This window comes from Fusarium odoratissimum (assembly GCF_000260195.1).
Source record: "Fusarium odoratissimum NRRL 54006 unplaced genomic scaffold supercont1.6, whole genome shotgun sequence".
Classification (NCBI taxonomy): Eukaryota; Fungi; Ascomycota; class Sordariomycetes; order Hypocreales; family Nectriaceae; genus Fusarium; species Fusarium odoratissimum.
The window spans coordinates 1,365,307-1,387,772 of NW_022158692.1; the positions used below are offsets into that span (position 1 = coordinate 1,365,307).

The following is a 22,466-nucleotide window of genomic DNA, read 5'->3' on the forward strand; positions in this document are numbered from 1 at the left end:
GATGGCCTAGACAGTCGTCTATCTATAAACATTGGAACAAGATAACAATCACATGAGTTGAAGACAATATTTTACACGTTAGCCGATCTTTCTAGTCAATTCAAAGAGTAACAAGTTGCCTCGATTCTCCACGTGGCCATAAAAGTCTCATGCTGCCACAATGCCAATCTATAAGTTAGAGAAGACGCGGCTCTTCCATCCTTATCAACTGCGTTAACCATCATGCTGATGCGTCCGATTCTGATGCCCAAAAGAACTCGCTACCAGAAATGCAATGCCAATGCCATGCCTGTATCACAGAAACAACGCCCACAATGCCCAAAACTCCTGAATCGCTTGCAAGTTAAATGTCTTTTTCATGCTCCCGCATATATCTGACAAAGGTCTTCTTGTGGGTCTGGTAGCTAGGTTAGCATCATAAACAGAACATCAATTTCAAGCAACAGCCAGCAAATGCTTACCATTCCAGCATATTTGCCGTCTTTCAGCACACAGATGTACCTGAGTCCGAGCTTCGCGAAAAGCTCATAAACCAAGTCCATTGGTGATCTGATATCCAGCGCAACGGGTGCCTATTACTCGTCAGTGGTGTGCGAGGTAGCACATATCGCGGAATGCTCACAGGATCTATGTAAGGTGTAAAGTCTGTGGGGTCATGTTCTCCCTCATCTTCGTCAATGCTAGGAACGTGATCCATGAGGCAAAGATTCGTTGCTTCGTCTTCTAACTGATCAAGAGCATATCCAAGATCAGGTGCAGGAATCAGCCCAACCAAAATACCATGTCGCACAATTGGCAGTCCTCCATCGAGTTCGCCAGCCCTGTGCAGAAGCTCGAGTTTGATTCTCAAGCTGGTAGCAGGTACAACCGGTGAGTTCGTAATGTCAATAATTCGTTCTTTGCGAATCCGTGGCACAATGTCAGCTAGGTCTTCCGTAAAGATCGGCTTATGCTTATTGTCCAAGAATGGATATGAATTCATGCTGGTGAGAAGATCCTGTACAAGTCAGTCGCTGCTCGGTACGTTGGCCAAAAAAAGAAAGACCTACATAGATGCTGTTGGGCTCGATAGCATCAGCTGTCCATTTGGACACGAGGATCGCGAGAGAGAAGGGCAAGACATAATCAAGGCTACCCGTGAGCTCGAATAAGATAACTGCGAGTGTGACAGACAATCTTGTCACACCACACATGGTGGCACCGGCTGCGATGAGACCATACACACCAGGTTGGATGCACGAACCGTCTCTGCTGAACGCACAGTCTCCCCAGATAGCCCAATCCGGAACACGTAGCACGGCCCACTGCACCATATGGCCGACTATCCGGCCCATCAAACCTCCGACAACCATAGATGGTACATAAATTCCAGCAGGAACTTTCTGTTGGGTGTGTTAGTTTATGCCACAGCTCGTTCCGAATCAAACTTACAATGCCGAAAGTGATAACGGTGAGGAAGCCCTTGATCAAGAGAGCAACAAACAGTTCAAACAGAATAGGGGGGATCTCATCAATAGCCCCAGGGCACAATGCTCGTTCTTCCCAGTCAGTACTGGAACCCTCGCACGGCGATGCGACATTCAGAAGCAGCTCAGCAACGGGAAGCTTTGTCAGAGCATTCCAATAGCTCATCAATCCCGTTACCAGTGCTACAAGGAATACCTCCAGCAGAGGGTGCTTTTTGATCAGCTGGATCCTTCTGAAGGATTGAGCCCAGTATTTGGAGGCTTTGATAAAGAGCGCTCCCAGTGCACCGCCAATGATGCCCACAAATATGAAGCTTCCAAGCTCGAAATACTCCCAGTCGACCAGATATCTCACTTCAAAGAGAACGATCTTGTGTGTACCGTAGGGGTTGAGGAATTTGAGGGACAGCGCGGCGACGATACAGCAGAAGAAGGTTCGGAACAGCGTTTTCGCAGGGAAGAAGTATGAAACTTCTTCAAGGCCGAACAGTACTCCGCCTAGTGGCGCACCAAATGCAACGGCGACTCCTGCAGCTGCGGCTGCTGAAATAACCTCTCTTCGCTTTCCGTCGTTTCGATCGTACTTGGAAAATAATCGACACAAGATATTGCCAACGCAGGCAGCCATGTGAACGTACGGGCCCTCTTTTCCGAGACTCATACCGGAAGCGACACTTAGAATCAGTGCTACCATTTTGATAATCAAGGTCCTGGCACCCAGGAAACCGTGCAAAACGAAGCCACTCAGAATAACGCGAACCTCGGCAACTCCACTGCCAGCTGCAGAATAGTAGACCATAGGGGGATTCTCTGGCTTTGGATCGGGTTGCGGTTGAGGTGTCGAAGATTCACTTGGGTTCAAGTCGTCATATGTCTGTGTGGGTTCATCAACAGCCAGGTTCTCGTCTAGAGTCGTCAGTTGATAAGCAGATGGGACAACTGTTTTTGTCCACAGCGCCATCCAACAGGCAATGAGAGCAAGGGCGAGAACAAAGGCCATGTAAATCGCGAAGCTTCTCCAGATGTCTCCGGAAGGACTGTTCACAACATGTGCCCACCTTACCCAGTCCTCACAGGCTTCCTCGGCGCAGCATCTCTAAGGTCAATATTAGCCTACCTTCGTTCTAAGGACAAGCTGAAGAAGGTGCGCATCATGAATTACTGACCTTTCTGCTGAGGTACCAAGCTTTGCTGCAGTAGCCTTCCTTGAAATCAAAGACAGTAGATTCGGCAACATCTACTGTGTATGCCATCAATGCAACGAGAAAGCCACAGAGAGCACTCAGAATCCAGCCCTGGGCGCCATCAAAGATGATGCGAACCCTGCCCCAGAAGTCCTTACGACTCCGTAGCTCCTTGACCCTGTAGGAATCGGCGATTGCGTCATGCACCCAGTCGGTACTGGTGAATTGATCGTACCACATGCGTTCATCAGGGAAAATTGTGCCTTTCGATTCGGCCATAGAGGACTCATGGCGGTCGGACAGGGCGTTAACCAGTCTTGAGCTCCACGAGGGATGTCGGCTATGATTTCGAGAGCCATGATAGGCACCTGAGACACAAAACATGATTAGCTAGAGTCAGAATTAATATACTCTTGAAGAGCGCACCTATGTAGCTTTGGTCCCGCGATAAGGATCCTTTTTGCTGACGAGTCGAGCTTTGCTCACTGATACGAATGCGCGACCTTGAAGCTGTGAGCAAGGGGGTTCGCTCGTCCAGTTCTCCTGTTGAAGCATTCCGCTGTAAAGGATTCCGTCTTCGCGTAGTCCGTGGTGAGGGCGGCTCGGAGCCTTCTGCTTCTTGTCCCGCCATGATGGAATGAAACTATGGTGGAAATGAAGTTGAAGGAGCAGGGAGTGGAGTGACAGGCAAGCTCCAAGGGCGATACGAGTTTAAAGCAAGGCGCCTGCTCCGGAGATAAAGGGAAGATAAAGATCAGCTGCAAGTGAAACAGAGACTGGGACACAAGGACGATCTGGTCCGAGTACTGTATATCGCGACGCCCGTGCCCGTGCTTCGTCCTAGAACTTTGATGGTTCGTTGGTTGTCACACCGTCACCTTCTCAGGGTCCAGGTGACCCTCGTTGGCGGGAGTGTGGAGGCGCGCCAAGCGTGACTGGACTTTAAATCAAGATGGCGGGGGGTGATCAGGTACAAATAGAGGCCGCCTGACGACGACGACACGGAGAATCGAGAGATGGAGAAGAGAAAGGAAGATTCTCATCGATAACCGGAGCTAGATCAAGGTTTGGAGAGAGCGAGGGGTGCTAACTTAAGGTTGTTTTCTTATTGTTATTGGTCTCTTCAACCGTCAACCTGCCACATTCGGTAACAAATGCGCCGAATCGTGGTCAACGTCAACGTTAACGTTGAATCAAACTCACCTACCCGTCCAAGTCAACATTCTATTTACTGTTATTTCTAGAGTATTCTTTTCTCTTTCTTCACAATACAATAAACTCTTCTCTACCGAAAGTTCCCAGGCGAGCGGACTCGAGAGGGACAAGGGACGTATCACAGACATGATGAAACGCAATAAAGAATACAGGGGGTCAGCCACCAGAGTACAACATGCATTCTGGAGGTACATGAGCGGTCTACGCGTTATGCCCAGACTCAAAAGTACCTGTCACTACCCGAGGGAAGTCCTCCGGCATTTCGTCATTGTGCTGTAGGGAGTCCCCACCAAAGGATTAGGTAGCTGACTCAAGCTACGTCCACTTTCTGCCGTAGGCGGCTAGCGTTAAGCGCTTGTTGCGCATGGAACGGTTAAATGGAAGATTCATTTGCTTGTGATTCTGATATCGAAGTGCTTCTATGCCATCTACTATAAAATGAAGGGACGATGATACATACATATTGTATACAGACCCGAACTCGGTGTTACTCGAAGCATGTACCGTAGCGGAAGTAATGTGCTACGCGTTTGACGAAGTGGTTCTGACAAGGGCTTATATCAGGGAGACGATCTTGGAAGTGGGATGCTGAATCCCACGAATCATTCGGGCTTTGGCCGACAATTTACAAGGCATCTTGGTGATGAAGCTACACAGCAAAGACAATGCTTGATCAACCCCTCAAACGAGGCATTTGTTTAGATCTGGACTGTCTGAGACTACATACGCGGCCGATGATCATGTGTGTTCTGAATCATGTAAGCTGAGACTGGCCATGTGTTGCAATTGGTTCCCATCATGTCAACTTTATTGTCAGCCCAAGCGCCAGATTGATCTATACAGCCGATCATTTTATTTCCGGATATGGCTGATAGAATTGTGGCGTGGGTGTGGCTGGTGGTGGGCTACTCTTATCTCTTATCGGCTAAAAATTCAGAAAAAGTTACGACTGCGACGGGCTATTTTCGCAACTTTGGCTACGCAAAACTTTAGAAGTCCCTTCTTTCTACCCATTCGAATTCCCCACAGCCCGCGAAAATGGCTAAAAAGAGAAAGGCATCAGGGCGCAGTAATGCGCTATTAGGCCCCAAAGAACTTGATCCTTCGGAAGCCCGCCTTGGACCTATCACTACCTATGAGGATGTTGCCGACTCAGAAGACGAGTACTTCATGAACCGAGACCAAATACTGCTCGACGAAGCGCCAGATTCGAAACGTCGAAGGAAAGAAGATGACGATATCGAGCTGTCCGATGAAGAGGTTCTTGGATACGAGGACTCCCACTCAGAAGAGGAGGACGACCGGGATGATCAACCGCGTAAAAACAAGGGCTCAGCATCCAAAGATGCAGTCTCAGATGACGAAGCTGGCCAGGAAGAGGAGGAGGGCGATTCCGGTTGGTGGGGATCCTCAAGAAACGACTACTACAATGCCGACAATATCGAGACCGAGGCCGATGCTCTCGAAGAAGAAGTGGAAGCCAAGCGTCTTCAGCAGAAGAAGCTTTCCAAGATGGCTGAGGAGGATTTCATTTTTGATGGTGACGAGTGGCTAGCCGAGGGCCAAGAACATGGTGAGGGCGAAGAGACGATCACAGAAGTCCTGAAGGAAGTTGAGATCACCGACGACATGAGCCCCGAAGAGCGATATACAATTCTCAAGAACCGTTATCCCGAATTCGAGCCCCTTGTCAAGGAATTCCAGAACCTGCAACCTACTTTGGTGGATTTGCAAAAGTCAGCCCAGGGTCTCTCGGGCCAATCACTAGAAGCCGTCAAGTACTGGGTGGCCGGCTGTTACGTTGCTGCTCTCGCGAGCTATTTTGCCATCCTGACATCTCCAGCAAGAGATAACGCAAAGGTGCAGAAAACTATTGATCCTACCGAGCTACGGGACCACGAGGTCATGGAGACCTTGATGAATTGTCGAGAGACATGGCAAAAGGTCAAGGATCTCAAGTCAACCAAGAGTTTCGATGGCGACGCTATTTCAGATATCGACGATGATGCATTGATGCAGGGTGTTGAGAATCTGGAGGCTGAGGTGAAGAGAACAAAGAAGAGCAAGAAGTCGTCGAAGCAAGAAAAGGCTGCTGCTGAGAAACTGGAGCGAAAGCTGGAGAAGGTCAAGGCTGGAGAAGCAGCTGTTGCTGATCTATATGATCTACCTCTTCCCGGCAAGAAATCCAAGAAGTCCAAGAAGGCTGTTGCTATCGAACAAGACGATGACAATTCCGACTTTGGTGAAGAGGACGTTCTTGATGAGCGAACCGCAGCTGAGAAGGCCGCCCGCAAGAAGAGTCTCAAGTTCTACACATCTCAAATCGTACAGAAGGCGAACAAGCGTGCTGGCGCTGGAAGGGATGCCGGTGGTGATATGGATATTCCTCACCGTGAAAGACTTCGAGACCGTGCGGCGCGTCTCAACGCTGAGGCTGAGCGACGTGGACAGAAGAACTCCAAGCTTGGAGCAGACCTTGACGATAACAGTGACGATGAGGACACCACAACGGCCAAGACTGTCCGTGACAATGAGGATGAGTACTACGATATGGTGGCACAAAAGTCAAAGAAGAACAAGGAGGACAAGGCCGCCCGCTACGCAGCATACGCTGCTGCCAGCAAGGCAGATCGAGTTGTCGAGAAGGAGGAGCTTGGTGAGGATGGCAAGCGTAAGATCACATATGCTATCGAGAAGAACAAGGGTCTAGCGCCCAAGCGAAGCAAGGACGTTAGGAACCCCAGAGTCAAGAAGCGCAAGCAGTACGAGGCGAAGCAAAAGAAGTTGAAGAGCATGAAGCCTGTTTGGCAAGGCGGCGAGCCCAAGGGAGGATACCAAGGAGAGCTGTCAGGTATCAACACAGCTGTTGTCAAGAGCACAAGACTATAGATTTAAATTCATTAAGGACTTGGTTAATAGCGTCATAAAAGAATTCATCCAATTTTGTGAATATTCATTTACTTGACTGCCGCAATGTACATTTAAGTCCCCTGATTATCACCTATTTAATGGCGGGTCGACCCTTGTATGGCGGGGCCAACCTCCACGTTGCTTGAACAGCTTCCCTTAAGCAAACCTACAACTTTCCAACGCCTCTCCTCAAATTTCAACGACCGTACGAACCTGGGTGCGACAAATTTTTGAACAGATGCCTATCAATAGGTAACACTAATACTATACGATCTATAGCTCTCGCGCAACAATGGCCGATGTCGACACTTCCAAGCTCACCTCATCCGCCCAGATCTTCTCTCCGAATAACACCCTCCCACAGATCCGAGCTATTCACAAAAGCCTCCATGTCGCAATCGAAGAAAAGTCTACCCGCCTGCGCACTCAGGTCGGAAGCTCATATCGCGATCTGCTCGGTACAGCGGACACTATTGTGCACATGCGCGATGACAACGATGTCGTTCAGGAGCTTCTAGGCAAGATGGGTGGCCGATGCGGTAGAGCTGTGATCAGCGCCAAGGCTACGGGTCTCGCAAATTTTGTTGCGAAGGAGAACAAATACGCTACCTCTATCGCAGCACGGTTAAGGCTCCTCGACGCCTGTGTCCTAGTTGTTGGGCGAATACTTAAGGGCAGTGGTGGACTGGGCGACAATGTCAAGAAGGGAGATAGATTGGTACTTTCTACAAAGGTCCTGGTTCTGAGTCGACTTTTGATAAAGAGTCTCTCGGACGATGCGACTGATACTAGCAGTCGCCAAGCCATCGAAACCGCGAGAGCATCCGTTAGCAAGCTACGACGAAGGTTGCTCAGGAACGTCGAGAAGGTCTTTGAGAGAGCTGGCGATGAGACGGAGAGGGAAGACGTGCAAAAGGCACTATGTGCATACAGCTTAGCAACAAGCTCTGGAGCAAGAGACGTTCTCCGCCATTTTCTCCATGTGAGAGCAGAGGCTATGGGACTAGCATTTGAGGCGGAAGAGAATAATCGGAAGAGGAGTGCTGATGACGTTGTTCAAAGTTTGAGGCTCTATTCGAGAACTCTTCTTGATGTGCAAGCTTTAGTGCCAGGCAGATTGTCATTGGCGCTCTCGGGTCTTAAGAGCCACCGTCTCCTAGCTGACCCCGGCCTCAAGCAGCTTGAAGGGCTAAGATTAGACATCTATGAACGGTGGTGTGACGAAGAAATCCAATACTTCACACCTTTCGTCCGGCATGACGACCTGGATGGAAGTCAGGCTCGTGAGATGCTAGCTGCATGGTCCGAGAAGGGATCGGAGGTTCTCCTCGACGGACTGAAGAAAACGCTGAACACAATGTCCGAATTCAAGTCCATTATGGAGCTTCGAACAAATGTTTTGGAGCTTTGGATTAGAGACGGTGGGAAGGCTCGAGGTATCGATCCATCAGAAATGCAGGATTCTCTCCGCGAAGCCATCAACTCCCGCATGCTCGAAGTCCTCGATACTAAGGTCAGCAAGCTCCGCTTAGTTGGGTCAGAGGTCTCTGCATCCCTAGGACGATGGAAAGATGGTATCACCGATGAACATGTGAGCATCTGGAACGAAGAAGGTTACGATGAAGCTCTTGCGGGTGGCGCTGCCCCATTTGTGCAAGAGGTCGTGTCTCGGTTTTATGGACGGAATGATGCTGTTTCCAAAGCGGCGCACTCTTACAAATCATGGTATCATGTCATCGATGATGTCAAGGAGGTTGTTGAACAATTGAGACGGCAACGCTGGGATAATGACTACGACGAGATCGAGGATGAGGAGACGATCGAAGCTCGACAGAAACTCCTAAGCAAGGACGATCCTCAGATGCTGCAAGAGAGGCTGGATGCCACGCTTGATAAGTCTTTCAAAGAGCTTGAAGATCAAATCCAAAGTCTTTGGGATGAGCGGGCCGAGTCATCGCGCAACGGTAAAGTAGCCATGTACTTCCTCCGTGTTTTACGAGATATCCGACACCAGTTACCAGAGCGGCCTTCCATCAAGAGCTTTGGCCTGAAGGCTGTCCCTTCGATGCATGAGAAGGTGGCTGTGGCAGTTTCACAGCCTACTCTGGAAGAGTTCTCCACGCAAGGACTTTCACAGCGAGTTGTGGTGGGCCGACCACTTTGGGATGGAGAGCCAGCGCTACCTAATCAGCCCTCGCCAGAGATTTTCCAGTTCCTACGATCACTATCACTGTCTATGTCGGACGAGGGGGCCGATCTCTGGACCAAGGCGGCTGTATCTGTGTTGAAGAAGCACCTGACTGAGCAACTATGCAAAATGTGGGAGGCAGCAGTGGTGGAGAACTCAGTTGACAACAAGGAAGACGTCAAAGATAAGAAGTCAAACGAGGTAGATGCAAAGGAGAAGGACGATGATGATACGGAGGACGAGAATGCAGAGGAGACCGATGAAAAGAAGGCCAGTGCCGAGGAGGAGTTACCAAAGCCCGAAGATGCTTCCGAAGAGCAGAAACCTGGTCTCAGTGCCGAGCAGAAGACGGATGTCTTCACACAGTGGCTCTTTGATATTGCCCTCTTGCGGCGTTGCATCGGCAACACAGAGTCAGCAGGCAGCTCGTTCCAGAACCTCGAGGACAATGTTTACCGACACTCCAAGTTAGACGAGGCAGCAAAGGACCGAATCTTGAAGTCAGCCAACGACTTCTGGCAACGAGCCAGTTTATTGTTTGGTCTGCTAGCATAGGGAACACGCAACACTTGACAATAGAAGACTATTAACAACCTACCAATTGTGACACTCCTGCTGAAGCGAGTATCAATTAAACTGTGCTCTCCGCACTAAAGATAGTATGTATACGAGTGTTAGTACCTTATTCATAGGGCATTGTGACATGTCCGCTTATCACATACGACCACAGCTCGTAGAGAACACGGGGTCCCGTCCGCTCCCCCTTAGTTAAGCTGCGAAGCGCTGGATTAGTAGTTGGGTCGGTGACGACCAGCGAATCCCCAGTGTTGTATGTTTTTTTTTGTCCTTGTAGAATCTCTTTTTGTTACATGTTATGTGGTTGTCCTGATATTGTGCAGCATTGTCAGTCCTTACCTTAGCTTAGCAGCGTACCTTGTGAGTGAGGGGGGGAAGAAAAGACACAGAATAGTAAGGTGAGAGCACATGTCCGAGTAGAATCTTATTGCTTCATATTTTCTTCTCTGGTATAGATGATATAGCTGTGAATCATCACAGCTTGTGTCGCTTCGCACCGCTCGCAAGCTTTGCAAACTCCTCCTGAGGTACACCCGTCATGAATCTCTCCAGCCCAGCAAAAACCTCATGGACATTCTGTGTATGCAGGATATCCAGCTCGGGCTTCCTGATCAGCCTCTTAATTCCGATCAAGCTATCCCCAATAAGATGGTCTCCCAGCCTCTCGTCAACCTCTTGCAACACTCTAGCCCTGAACTTGACATCATCGCCCTCGTCAAAGATGGCATTGACAAATCCACAGCGCTCAAGGTCCTGAGATCCAATGCGGCGACTCATGAACAATGCTTCGTTCGCTCGTGCAGGTCCGAGACGCAGTGCCAGTGCTCGTGATGCACCACCCTCAGCAACAAGACCAATGGATGAGAAAGGTGTGAGGAGGAAAGTCGACGGCGCACAGTAAATAAAGTCAGCAAATGCAATGAGCGCAGCTGTAAGGCCTACAACAGGACCATTGAGGCCAACGACGAGAACCTTGGGATGAGTTGCAAAGGCATGGGTGATGTTCAGGTTTTGAGCGACAAAGCCCTGTAAGACTTGCTTATGGACTGCTTTCCCGTCTCCGGCTATCTCTCGAGAGACTCCCACGTCAGCTCCTCTGCGAACAGTCAGTTATGTCCATGCTTATATTGGTTGTCCGGCATTTCCAAGACACAGTGGTCTGCATGGGTGGACAGGATTCTATATGGGGTTCTCACGCTGAAAAATATCGACCCTTTGCCAAAATCACTGTAGTGAAAACCTCGTCATGAGTAGCAATCTCTCGCATCTTCTGAGCGAGATCATAGTATTGTACTGAGTTGAAGGCGTTGAGTTTTCGTTCATTACAAATGGTCAAAACGGCTACGCGGCCACGATATTCGAGTTGAAGGGTAGACTCTTCTGCCATAGTGAAAGCTGTAGTATAAAGGATCTGATGGAGGATATTCGAGATGAGAAGACCAGATGAATGGAGGAGAAGAGACTTGTAAGATTGATGATAAAGAGGATAACCAGGAGAGGTTGACTTCTTATTCTCTCCAACCTAGGGTATTTTACTTACATGGGTGTTGATTACCCCGGATCTTGTCTCCCGACTCGGTTGGCGTACCGAGATGCCTCGGCATGGGAGGTGGAGAAGTTGCCGGAGCCAAGTCTGCAGGGAGATCGATCACTGTAGAACGAATACTTGGCTTCGTTGACTGTGCAATAGATGGTTGAAGGATTGATAACTGGGTTGCATAATGTTGGAGTTATTACACAGCATTCATTAAGCTCTAAATACGTTATATTTGCTGTCTACAACTCAGGTGAGCTAGGAGCATGCTGAAATATCCACGACCAATCACGAAACAACCACAAGTGTCTCGATTAAAGAAGTATATAACGTGTATGAATAATTCATTCGAGCTACGTTATCTTGGTAGGCACTGAATTACTGAAGCCCAAGGTACATTGACATCACCGGTCCATCCGCAAAACTCCTTTGCCGAAAGATTCAGCATGCAATTTCTTTTCAATCATCACAATAACCACCCGCTCACACTGCCTCCTCGCACTCTTCCTCTTAAACATTCTTCTTCACATCGGCAGACGCCTCCATTGAACGCCATTCCTATCGGCGTTTTGGGGCAAATTGCCTCTGCTTGGGGAAGTTCAATGGCAGCGTTAGACGGGCTACGCTAACCTGTTGTTTCGTATCCTTGTTTGTAACATGCTTCACACGACCGCCAATCTCCTGGAAATAGGCATTCATGGTCTTCTGGTCGATCTTTAGATCGTCACGTAGGTTCTGTGTGTCAACCTCGAAGTTGTCGATGATGCTTGCGAAAACACAGCAATGTGTTATCAGCAGATCAACGTGGAACTTGCGCATCTCGCCACGGTCGGAGAACTTGCGGCGAATGCTCTCAACCACAGCCTCGGGTGCAGGAGCAAGGAACTCCCTGAGTTTCTCTCGAGGTGCGATAGTTCGGGTGCCACGGGCCTTGCCAGGCTTGCTGTGGAGGTAGAAAAGCAGCACGAAGAAGAAGTAACGTAGTACACGCAGTCGATCCACCGCCTCCTCGTTGCCTGCCACGCGGTTCACCCGAGCGGCAACAAAGCGTGACGGCACCTGAATGCTCTCCTTGTGTTGTACCTTCTCTTGCCATTCTCGAACGGGGACCAGCTTGAGGATGTCGGCTCCGATGATCTTCTTAGGATCGTAAACGTCTTGGATCTCGGTCGCTTCCATGTTGGCAATGGGCACAGGCTTGGCGGCATCCACAACCGCTTGTAACTCCTCTCTCGATGACATGGTCGATGTGACTTCTCCGACAGAGTTGAGCATAGCACGTGCTGCTGCATCAATCTTGGCAGGCTCTTCCCCAGCCTTCTTTTGCGGTGCGATAGCGTTCAAGACGTTCTCTTGGATGGCCTTCTTGGCCTTCTTGGTACCAAATGTCTGGCCGAGGTCGGTCTTGAGCTGTAGCATTGTCTGTACTTCGTTAGAATATTGCCCCTCTAGAGTAGATGGATGTAGGCGTACCTGGCTATTATCGCGCTGACCAGAAGTAGCAGCGGCGCCCTGCCTTGCTCGTACTGAAGCCCGCATTGTCATCTTCTTTGCCTCGACCACCTCAAGTTTTCCTGTCTTGGGGTCGTAGATTCCGAGGAAGTGATTTAAAGCTGGCTTTTTCCCTCTTGGCTCGTCCGATTTGACCGTGTAGTCCATAGATCGATGCGCATTCGAGTGCAGCAGGAAATCTTTTTCGGCAGCCGATTCAGGCTGCTTGCCTTTTGACTTGGCTCCATTCTTGGGCGCATAAGAGTGAAAGGGAATGTTCTTTGGTACTTGGAACCCAACAGCCGTTGCTATTCGAGATCAGTCAATATCTGTCGCATCGCACCCAAGCAGAGGTGGTGGTTGGTACCTATCACGGGAGGGCAGAACTTGGGTCTGAGGACGGAAGAGACGGTCGCTGATGAAGGAGGCGCATCAATAACAACCTTCTTCTTTGGCTTCGTAGAATCTCCGCTTCTCTTGCGCTTTTCACTCCCCATGTTGGATGGCCGATTATCGATTTCGTATGTAATCTTGAGTAGAGGTACTGTTGATACAGACAAGGTCTTAGAAATTTTTTGACTTTCCGCGGCAGAAAGAGAGGGCCCGCCATTTAGCCGGCCAGACAGGGAAGGCGGTGAGAGGGGAGAACGTACCTCGCAGTTGCATCGAGATATGTGGAAGAATTGGGTTGAGGAACTAATATATAAGAGCCGTATGGAAGAGTTTCAGAATGACGATTTTATATACTGTCGTATGCAATTCAATTGATGGTTGATGCATTTCGCTGAGCTCCAGTATCTCCAAATTTCCATATCTTCAACATTCCATCTCCGCAACCCACCGAGTAGCTCCACCAAGGTTGGTAGCGCTGCTCTGTAGGTTTAGTGACGTCGAACCACCTCGGAGCTGAATGCGACAGAGCGTCACGCACAACACATCGGCAATTTTAATATTCGGGAACGGCGAAATCAATCGCATTTGAAAGAACTGGTAACACGACATCACACATAGAGCAATTAGCCTGAGACCGAAGGGCTTGCAAGAATTGGCCGACAGCTAGCGCGCGACTGAGCTTGGTCAACGTCCAGCTAGAGCTAATTGGTGTCACGAGGGCACAATCACGAAGCACACAAACTGTCAGAGGAATACTCTGTATTTCTTTGTCTTAGAACTGCCAATCAAGTTCTCGTTGCATCGTCTTTTGCGAGCATGACTGATGGTCTTTGATCCTAACACCGCCTGGTTCCCGACCGTCCAATTGTCATAATCCCCATTCCCATAATGTTCATTGAGTGCCCAACAGCCGCTCAAGTGCGGGGTTCCACCACCGTGACGTAGTTCCCGAAGTCAAATCCCAGCTCAGTACGTTGCGGGACATCCCATAGGCGCCAGAGTAGCGTTCGCAGCTTCGGCCAGAGTATCGTTGTGCGTGTGAAGTCGTAACATCATGGAAGATGAGTCAAGTCAGGTTGAGGTGCGAGGTGTTTATTTGCTGTGAAAACGGTTAGCTATTGTCAACATGTCGGCGACAGCGATGCAACTTACGATCGAGCCCTCATCTTTCTTCTCTTGCGCTTGAGGCGGCGAACCCGCTTCTTCCTCCATTTGGCTCTCATCTTGATTGACGATGCTGTTGGAAGACGTTAGCAGCTGTGGTGCGCATGCGAAATGCCGTCAACAAGACAAGTAGCATGCGGTGGCATGAGCCCAAGCTCAATGCCTGCAAGCTACAAGCTATAGGCCAGGGTCAGGTCGCGTAAACTTACTCTTTCGTGGATGAGAATCGTGTTGGGATAAGGAACAAACTTCTGAAGCTTCGGGGGCAGAATTACGATTTTGTGTATGCAGCCCCAATCACAACACGTGACCGAACCCCATCGTTCCTTCTCATGGTACCTGGAAGACCCCCCACCAAAACTTGGGTGGGCGACGAGAAGGGTGCCAATTGAGTGGGGCACTGTCCTGCGCATACAGTGCCAGGCCGACGACTGAAGCAGAAAGGAAGGAAGGAGGGAAGGAACGGCTGCAATTGTTTAACTGCGACAATAGGAATTGCAACCGACGAGAAAATTAGCCACTAATTGAATAACTTCTACTTAACCACCATCGCCATCTAAACCAACGAATTCGTGATCTTGCTACACCAATCTTACTCAGCCAACTAATCCAGCAAAGAAAGCACTTACACGTACAAGCAGATGAACCAGATTCAAAATCTGTGAACCTCAATATGGACGAGGATACGACTCGCGCGTCGCAAGAAAGTCCAGCTGCATATCTTCATCTAGTAGACACCAGAAGCGAACACGAATCTCAGCGTACGCTCTTCCTACCCTCAAGATCTCGTATGGTCTCCACCTCGTCTGGTTCTTTCTAACCCGCTTCTCAGAAGTGTTTCCAGTGTGGGAGCGAGAAATCTTCAAGATTGGGCGAGACCCTCGTGCAAAGTGAGCAAATCTCTAAATGAAATGCATGTCACACAAGCTCACACATACAGCACGTTGGCTGTCGATAATGACCTCAACGTTGCAGTTTCTCGAAACCACTGCGAAGTCTATGTTGTGGTGTATGAGCCAACTATCAACCATGTCTATGTGCGGGATCGAAAGTCTTCAAATGGCACCTTTGTCAATGGCCAACTCATTGGTTCTGGTCCGGATATAAGCCCTGGCTACCTACTACAGAGCGGCGATGTGATCGAAATTCGACCATACTAGAAGTTTACAGTCATTCAAGATCAGCCACCCCCTCGCCATGAGTTAACATCCTTACAACTGGAGGAATGCAAGGTAGGCCCGAATTGTCCCTATTACCGACTGGGGCCTGAAACTAACTGCCCTAGTTGTTCGCAAGCAAGTATCACGTCAATAACCATTGCCTCGGGCAAGGAGCGGAAGCAGTCGTCTGCCTGGCAAACGACGTCCAGACGAAGAAGCAGTTAGTTTGCAAGTTGATCAATCTCGACAAGATTCAAGGAAAGAATTCTCAAGAGGATATCCGCCGCAAGTTTCAGGAAGCCGATATCTTGCGCCAGCTGCGACATGTAAGTCGACTCGCGCTTTGTATCGCGAGTCTTACTAACCTGAAATAGCCTAACATTCTTCCTTACGTGGATGCTATCTCATCACCACACTCACTGTAAGTGAGATCCATATATTTACGGAAACTTGAACTGATGGCCCTAGCTACACCTTTACAGAACTTGCATCGGGTGGTGATCTCATGTCATTCATCCTACGCCATGGCACGGTCAAGGAACTCGACTCACGGATCATTATACGTCAAGTTGTCCGTGGTCTTGGCTATCTCCATGAGAAAGACATTGTTCACCGTGATCTCAAACCAGAGAATATCCTCTTGGCGTACTCGCCTAAGATTGCGTACCATCGAGTCATGCTTTCAGACTTTGGCAATTCTGCCGTGCCTCGACGCAGCAGAATGATCACAAATGCTGGGACACCAGGTTACCAAGCACCGTACGTCACTTATTTTGGACTCAAGCTACTTGCTAATAAGACTCATAGGGAGTTTGCAGCCGGTGGGCAAGCTCACACTGCGGCTGTCGACATCTGGTCCTTAGGTGTTGTTGCACTGCTCCTCCTCGCATCTGATAACCACGACACAGAGCTCAACAAGATGGGACAAGGAGACATAATCGAATATCTCACTAGACTGTTCAATGGATTGCAGACAAAACCCTCTCTTGAAGGGATTGAATTCGTCTGGAACTGTCTGAAAGTTGACCCATTACAGAGAATCAATGCTTATGGTGCGAAGACGCATGCATGGCTTTGTTCTCCGAAGAAGAATCGGGAACTGTTCAAACGAATGGACTCTAGAACACTGGCTTCTTGGAAACCTCAAGATAAGCTCAAACCGATGCCTTGGGTGTTACCTGATCTTGCACCGAGCAACCCACCAACACCTACAAGAAGCCCAGGCTCATCAATCAGCCAATACTTCACGACGACACCTACACGCTTTGAAACTACGACCACAAAGTCTAGAGACCGCGTTCTGGAGATAGCCGCAGAACCTGACCCAGGAACTGCCACTCGTAAGACTACCTCGTCTTTCTCGGTGCCACCGCGTCCATCCGGCACTCTAAGAGAGTCTGCGACTAATCTAAAGAAGCCTCAACCTCCTTGGCAAGGGTTTCGTAAGCCTAACGGTTCAGCGAACACTGAATTCCCATCAAAACGCAAGAGAGTCCCAAGAGCCAGGACTCATGATACTGCGAATCTTCCCCTCCCTGGGCTAGAGAGGCATTTAAGATCACCTACCAATACCAATCCTCGTTATAGGCAAAACGTTCTTTCGGCTCTCGAGAGGACGAAGTCAAAGTTCCTCACAGACAGCATCTCTCCTGTTCCGAGAACTCCTCTAGATGCTCTCACTACCAGTGCATTGGTTCCGCCATCAAGCCCTAAGAAACGGAAGAGCAAGCGTGATGTGAGGCTAAAGGGATCGGTCGGGGCCAATATGCGGCACCCACCTCAGCTCACATTCCGCTGAAGATGGTCAGGAAATGGTGGAAAATGAAGGGATATATTTAGGTCTGTGGAGTTACTTTGGGGCTTCACTTCTTTCTTCTATGCGAATTCCATGGGAAAGGAAACATTGAGAATCACGAACTCACTCAAGTGCAACAACTACACAACCGAGGGAAACGAGGTTCATAGATTTGGGCGGATGGGATTGCGGATTCTGACTGGGAACTTGCCTATGACCACAGATGGCTCTGGCTGTTTTGATTGATGACGGGGAAAGGCTGACATGGGATAGATGGGGATATTTACAAATAATAAATGCATGCAGATTGCCCCTTTTCGCTTTACCATGTACTTATTTTCCTTTTGGCGGATCCTTTCAAGAAGTCTTGCCATTTTTTAGGCATCTTCTCTTCACCACTATTATTGCTTAAGTTACCACCGACCTCAGGCCACACTGGCAAGGCCTGGATGCCCTCAGCCTGACCCTTATTCATCAGCCTCTCCAACCACTCTAATTCCACCTGTTCAATGTCACCGGTTTCTTGACCCCTAGCAAACCACCAACACACTGCAACAGGATGGGTAAAGTCCTTGACTAAACAGGGGTCTCCATGGCGTCTGCATCGCTCGCAGGCGGGTGAATAGTTCATGTTTCGTGAGCACCGTCTCCCTTTAACTTGACACTGAAGACAATCGAACATCTCCGTATTCATAAAGGGAACGTGAGGACGTAGGTGGCAAAAGGCGTTGATGAGGTTCACTGGGAACCCTTCCACGTACCTAGGAGGATCTCCCCGCAAGTCTTCGAGCACGAACTTGGAGAGTTGATACCCCTGAATGCGGTCCTCAAGAGTTTCCATCCGCTTTCTATGGTCCTCTCTTGTCTCTCCTATTGCACGCCTAAGAACAGGGCCTGTGGCTTCTTTATCAATCATGCCATTGATGAAAGCTTCGACATCTTCCCTGGAAGGAATTTCATCTTCATACTCATCTTCGTCCCACTCGTCTTCTGATGTCTCTTCCTCCTCCCCCTCCTCCTCCTCCAATTCTTCGAGCTTCTCCTTGATCCGTGCTTCTCGAGTAGCGACGAATCCAGCCTCGATCTCTGCGTCTGAACGAGCAAGGGCTTCTCGCCGAAGCCTCTCTGATCGTTGGTGAAAAATGGATGAGACGGTTGATAGCAAGTCAAGTGGAGCAGCTGGTGGTGCATTAGTGTCGAGCTCCCGAATGATGTCGGATAGAACCGAGTTGGGAGAATAGCAATTCCCGGTCATGGCTGTCTCAATATGTTAAGTAAATTTGAAGTTAAAGAATATGGTTCGTGCTGTTCTATGTGCGCCCATTCTGTATATATACCAGCCTTGACGGCCAACAACTGTGCAGCGGTAAAACGAAGAACAAGATGCGCTGTACTACAGCTTCTTGTCACTGAATGAGCAGAGGCTTTGTGAGAACATTACGTGGCATTGAATGAACAAAGCCATTGGACCGAACAATTCAAAGGTCACTAAAAGAAACGAATCGGCCTGCTGCCAGTTCCCGCAGATAAGCCTCACTAAGAAGATGGACAAAGAAGTGTAAATCCAGGGCTCAATGTGGAAGACCTGGGTATATTGATTCTCATTTTCACCCTTTTCCCCTGGTTTCAACATCTCTTCACTCTCGAATAGCATGGCATGTCTGAAAACTTCCCACTCTCAACCTATAATGACTGGCCCTTATGCCGGTCCAGATACACATAAACCCAAATACCTCCTCTTATCTTCCACCTGAAAAGCTGCTGTAGCTCCAGGTCTGGGCGAAGCGAGCCCCAAATCCAAAATGCAGAGGTGGTCCTCTGGAAATAGCAACAAAAGAATACGGTAGAAGAAAGTAATAGCTAATAGCAATCCAAAAACGCCGACTTATGAGATGCTTCTCCCGGCGATGCGCAAATGACAAAAACCCTGGACGCCGGCTCCATATAGATCCTGTACTCAATGACTGTCTGCTGGCGTGCTTCTGTGAGCCGCATGCCGAGCTCCGTAGCGCCTTGAATCCAAATATGATAGAGATAAGACATGAGATCATTCAAGATCTCCGAATGGTATGGTAGGTATCGTTGTATCAGTCATGAAGCTTTGCTACGAGTTTCATCGTCCACAGCTCAGGAGGATGCGTGCGAAGGAACACTGCGTGGTGTGATATCACCGCTTCGACGACGTGTTGACTGCTGATAAGACTGTAACGTCTTGCTGTTGGCTTCAGCAATCATTTGTTGCTTCTTGCGCACAGCTGCGAGTCGTCCTGTGATCATCTTGATCACTAATGTCTTGTTAGCCCTCGTCCAGAATGACAGACTCATGTATGACTTACTCTTTCGAACATGGGCCTCCTCATCGCTGTCAAGCTCACCACCGCTAGTTTCCTTGACAGCATCTCGCTCATCTTCTTTGCCCGTCGACAATCTTCTTGCATCCGAACCTGAATCGTCATCGTTGTCCAACACAGCCTCAAGCATTCGGATGGCCGTGATGTACGAAATCTCGCATCCGGCGAGGTTCTCATTCGTAACTTCGTCAATTGCGGCAGCGCGGCTCATCTCGAGTGCTCGATCATACATGAGCTTCTCAGCACTTATGCCAGGAGTCAAATAAACCTGCTTGGTCGCACCCCCCGCGGAGGAAGCAATGGATTCGGTTCCGTGGTTAGATGGGTGGCTGGGATGGTCTTCAGGCAATTGCTTCTGAGCTTCCGTGAGCTTCATACGGACGATTTCCGACTTCTCCAGCACCTCGTTAAATCGCTGTCGAACCCACTGAACCACTGCGTTTATGCGCTGAACAATGCTCTGGGCAGCAGCTGCCGATAGGCCGGTGCCTGTCTCTCCCCGGCTCTTCTTGGACCACCAGACACTAGCTATGTCCATAGCCCTAGCGAGAAGAGTGAGCGACTTCACATATAGAACAAGAGCCTCCTCTGAGAGAGCAACAATTGCCTCAACTGTCAATCCATCTTCCTCATTTTCCAATTGTTCAGGTTCAAGACCGCCCAAAATATGATCAGCGGACGGTGCTAGAGGAACAAGCTGCTTGTACTTGACTTCGGCGAAACCGTAGACACAGTCACTGCGTGTTGCGAACTCTTCTATGGCTTGCGCAGCTCGGCCATCTTCGTCGGTTCCGTGAGTGTTCTTGCCGTCGCCCAAAAGTCCGACTGGGGCCTGAGGAGTTGGATATGTCGGGAAAGCTTGGTACAGGGGAGGCGATGGGCCCTTTGGTGTACCACGCAGAGGGGGAACCTTGAAGCCAAAAAGACGCAGGCTGGCGTCTTGGATCGCTTTAGAGATAGCACTAGAGGCTGATCCGGGACTAGCAGAGAGAGCCTTCTCGTACGATGATTTCCGGTCATGGCGGCCCTGGGTCACCAAAGCGTTGCGAGAAGACGGAGTGGCAATTGCTCCTGATGTAGAAGTGGGTGCGCCCTGTTGAGTATATCGTCGAGTCATGGGTCCTGTCCTTTGAGAGGATGGGTCACCAAATCGCTCGTTCGCTGCCAGTTCATCGGCCAGAGCGTTGACCTCAACATGCCGTCTCTCAACAACTACGTATTCTCGCTCTAAGGCAACATCTTGCGCCGCCTTCTCCTCTTCTGTAATTGATGGATTGCTCAAGGCTCTGTCCCTGCGTGCCTGGTTCAGAAGAGATGTAGGAGGTGAGACCTTATCCCTACCATTTCCTCTATCCTGGATACGTTGCTGAACCGGAGCAGTCGCTGCATGGTGTGCAACTGGGCGGCGAATTCCAAGACCCTCACCGATCTCGCGAGGAGAATTTCCTGTTGGTCGTTGACTGTCATGCGATTGCCGAGAATACCGACCTTCTCCCGGGCTTGCTGCTTGTGGCGACCTTGAGTGCTGATCTCTGGGAGATCTTGAAGCAATGCCGTCTCGTGGCGATTCGTAACCGGTTTGTCGGGGACTTCGTGATGATAACGAAGGCGAGCCCCCATGAAAGGCTGATCTCACCTCTCGAGGTTCTTGCCTGGCTGGCTTCGGAATATCATCCTCTACTAAACCAGGAATTTCGCTCGTAACGACCTGGTGTGCGAAGAAGTTCTCGAAGCTCAGTCGCTCGACAGGACTCCTCTTGAGTAGACTTCGAATTAGAGCTTTCAGGTCGGCACTGATAGTCACCTCCCTAGGAAACTTGATAACATCCTCAGCCGCTTCAATCTTTCGCAACAGTTCGACGTGGTTTCTAGCCCGGAACGGAGGGCGACCTGTGCTCATTTCATAGAGCACAGTTCCCACTGACCAAAGATCGGCTTTCGCATCATATCGCTCGTATCGGAGAATTTCTGGGGCCATGTACAGGGGGGATCCACAAAGGGTATCAGCCAGGGAAGTGGAGGGAAGCACACGTGCGAAGCCGAAGTCGGCAAGCTTGAGCATAGGTAAAGATGCTAATCCAGCGATAGGGATCAGCGAGTCTTGGCTGGCTTGCATGACAGGGCGACTTCTTTGGTCCCTAAAGGGTCGTGAGGGTAGTAGTAGCAGATTTTGGGGCTTGACATCTCGGTGAACGTAGTTCTTGCTGCGTAGGAACTCGAGGGCACTAGTCAGCTGTTTCAAGAAATGTCGAATGACAACCTCATGCAAACCGGAGTTCGGCGCACTTGGATACTTGCGGGCCATATCATGCGTGGCAGGATGTGTGGCGAGCTTCTCTCGTTTCTTGATGAACAGGGATAGATCGCCAAGCTCGCAGTATTCCATAATTAAATTGATGTGGCTTGTCGACTCGAGACAGTCATGGAGGGCGACGATGTGTGGGTGGCGTAATGTCTTGAGTATTTGTATTTCGCTGTAGAGGTTCTCTCGTAGCTTCTTGTTCAGACGTTCGAGCTCGACGGATTTGATGGCAACGGCAGCCTTAGTGTCCTTTATCAAGATTGTTAGTGGTTATTTAGTATGAAGTATACTATGAATTGCTCTGAGACTTGTGGTACCAAAAGCAGGAGTCTGACAAGCCACCCCAGTGATGCAGCAGGAACAAACAAGCAACGCAAGTTGGTACGATGACAGAGAAGCAAGTCAAAGCAAGGATAGGAGCTTTGCCGTACCTTATGCCAACCCAAATACACTTGAGCAAAACTACCCTTTCCAATCTCGGAGCCGATGTTGAACTGTCCTACTACAGCACGACTGCCCGACTTCCTGGACCCCGAGGAGGTCGAGGACTCCTGCCGGGCCGCCATGGCTTCCTGGTTGTTATTATCGATGGCAGGAAGATAGTCGGACTGCTTTGTAGCCCTAAGGCTTGAAAGATTCGGGGGAGGTGTGTGTCGCAGAGCAGGTCGTCATGTAATCGATAGATGGAAGCTGTCGCAAGCGCCGATGGGCGTGATGGAAGAGGCGAGAAGGGGACA

The 22,466-nt window shown here is 49.6% G+C and overlaps 8 protein-coding genes and 1 non-coding gene across 13 annotated transcripts; 4 read left to right on the forward strand and 5 right to left on the reverse strand.

The window, feature by feature from the left end:
- Nucleotides 1–67: 67 nt before the first annotated feature.
- FOIG_05117 (chloride channel, other eukaryote) lies at nucleotides 68–3,950 on the reverse strand. 2 transcript variants are annotated; one of them, XM_031203562.1, is made up of 7 exons: nucleotides 3,077–3,950; nucleotides 2,633–3,018; nucleotides 1,432–2,562; nucleotides 1,050–1,382; nucleotides 623–997; nucleotides 462–572; nucleotides 68–397 (listed from the first exon to the last, which is right to left on the reverse strand). In XM_031203562.1, the coding sequence occupies exons 1-7, from the start codon at nucleotides 3,279–3,281 to the stop codon at nucleotides 344–346; spliced, it is 2,595 nt and encodes an 864-aa protein (XP_031067141.1). In that variant the 5' UTR covers nucleotides 3,282–3,950; the 3' UTR covers nucleotides 68–343. The 2 variants fall into 2 exon arrangements, with proteins under 2 accessions (XP_031067141.1, XP_031067142.1); XM_031203563.1 differs by lacking the exons at nucleotides 2,633–3,018; nucleotides 3,077–3,950 and having other exon boundaries at nucleotides 1,432–2,609.
- Nucleotides 3,951–4,715: 765 nt separating this feature from the next.
- FOIG_05118 (uncharacterized protein) lies at nucleotides 4,716–6,857 on the forward strand. Its single transcript, XM_031203564.1, has one exon. It carries the CDS (start codon nucleotides 4,904–4,906, stop codon nucleotides 6,752–6,754), a length of 1,851 nt encoding a protein of 616 aa, XP_031067143.1. The 5' UTR covers nucleotides 4,716–4,903; the 3' UTR covers nucleotides 6,755–6,857.
- Nucleotides 6,858–6,904: 47 nt separating this feature from the next.
- Nucleotides 6,905–9,721, forward strand: FOIG_05119 (uncharacterized protein). The gene is made up of 2 exons (XM_031203565.1): nucleotides 6,905–9,622; nucleotides 9,694–9,721. The coding sequence occupies exon 1, from the start codon at nucleotides 7,068–7,070 to the stop codon at nucleotides 9,516–9,518; it is 2,451 nt and encodes an 816-aa protein (XP_031067144.1). The 5' UTR covers nucleotides 6,905–7,067; the 3' UTR covers nucleotides 9,519–9,622; nucleotides 9,694–9,721.
- FOIG_05120 lies at nucleotides 9,684–9,799 on the forward strand. The gene has a single exon (XR_004093429.1). It is a non-coding gene; the product is annotated as a 5S ribosomal RNA (ribosomal RNA).
- Nucleotides 9,800–9,936: 137 nt separating this feature from the next.
- On the reverse strand, nucleotides 9,937–11,090 carry FOIG_05121 (uncharacterized protein). The gene is made up of 2 exons (XM_031203566.1): nucleotides 10,736–11,090; nucleotides 9,937–10,635 (listed from the first exon to the last, which is right to left on the reverse strand). Exons 1-2 carry the CDS (start codon nucleotides 10,924–10,926, stop codon nucleotides 10,014–10,016), a joined length of 813 nt encoding a protein of 270 aa, XP_031067145.1. The 5' UTR covers nucleotides 10,927–11,090; the 3' UTR covers nucleotides 9,937–10,013.
- Nucleotides 11,091–11,290: 200 nt separating this feature from the next.
- Nucleotides 11,291–14,482, reverse strand: FOIG_05122 (uncharacterized protein). Of its 4 annotated transcripts, XM_031203569.1 has the most exons (6): nucleotides 14,331–14,482; nucleotides 14,110–14,194; nucleotides 13,218–14,056; nucleotides 12,932–13,143; nucleotides 12,547–12,872; nucleotides 11,291–12,495 (listed from the first exon to the last, which is right to left on the reverse strand). In XM_031203569.1, the coding sequence occupies exons 4-6, from the start codon at nucleotides 13,059–13,061 to the stop codon at nucleotides 11,632–11,634; spliced, it is 1,320 nt and encodes a 439-aa protein (XP_031067148.1). In that variant the 5' UTR covers nucleotides 13,062–13,143; nucleotides 13,218–14,056; nucleotides 14,110–14,194; nucleotides 14,331–14,482; the 3' UTR covers nucleotides 11,291–11,631. The 4 variants fall into 4 exon arrangements, with proteins under 4 accessions (XP_031067148.1, XP_031067147.1, XP_031067146.1 ...); XM_031203568.1 differs by having other exon boundaries at nucleotides 13,218–14,194; XM_031203567.1 differs by having other exon boundaries at nucleotides 14,110–14,482.
- Nucleotides 14,483–14,794: 312 nt separating this feature from the next.
- On the forward strand, nucleotides 14,795–17,559 carry FOIG_05123 (CAMK protein kinase; the record flags this gene model as incomplete). Its single annotated transcript, XM_031203571.1, has 8 exons — nucleotides 14,795–14,882; nucleotides 14,954–15,011; nucleotides 15,062–15,257; nucleotides 15,285–15,353; nucleotides 15,407–15,607; nucleotides 15,656–15,702; nucleotides 15,750–16,040; nucleotides 16,089–17,559. 8 exons carry the CDS (start codon nucleotides 14,795–14,797, stop codon nucleotides 17,077–17,079), a joined length of 1,941 nt encoding a protein of 646 aa, XP_031067150.1. The 3' UTR covers nucleotides 17,080–17,559.
- On the reverse strand, nucleotides 17,399–18,331 carry FOIG_05124 (uncharacterized protein; the record flags this gene model as incomplete). Its single annotated transcript, XM_031203572.1, has 1 exon — nucleotides 17,399–18,331. The coding sequence occupies one exon, from the start codon at nucleotides 18,329–18,331 to the stop codon at nucleotides 17,399–17,401; it is 933 nt and encodes a 310-aa protein (XP_031067151.1).
- An 872-nt stretch (nucleotides 18,332–19,203) lies between these two features.
- FOIG_05125 (ULK/ULK protein kinase) lies at nucleotides 19,204–22,295 on the reverse strand (the record flags this gene model as incomplete). Its single annotated transcript, XM_031203573.1, has 3 exons — nucleotides 19,204–19,361; nucleotides 19,413–21,978; nucleotides 22,161–22,295. The coding sequence occupies 3 exons, from the start codon at nucleotides 22,293–22,295 to the stop codon at nucleotides 19,204–19,206; spliced, it is 2,859 nt and encodes a 952-aa protein (XP_031067152.1).
- Between the last annotated feature and the right edge of the window lie 171 nt (nucleotides 22,296–22,466).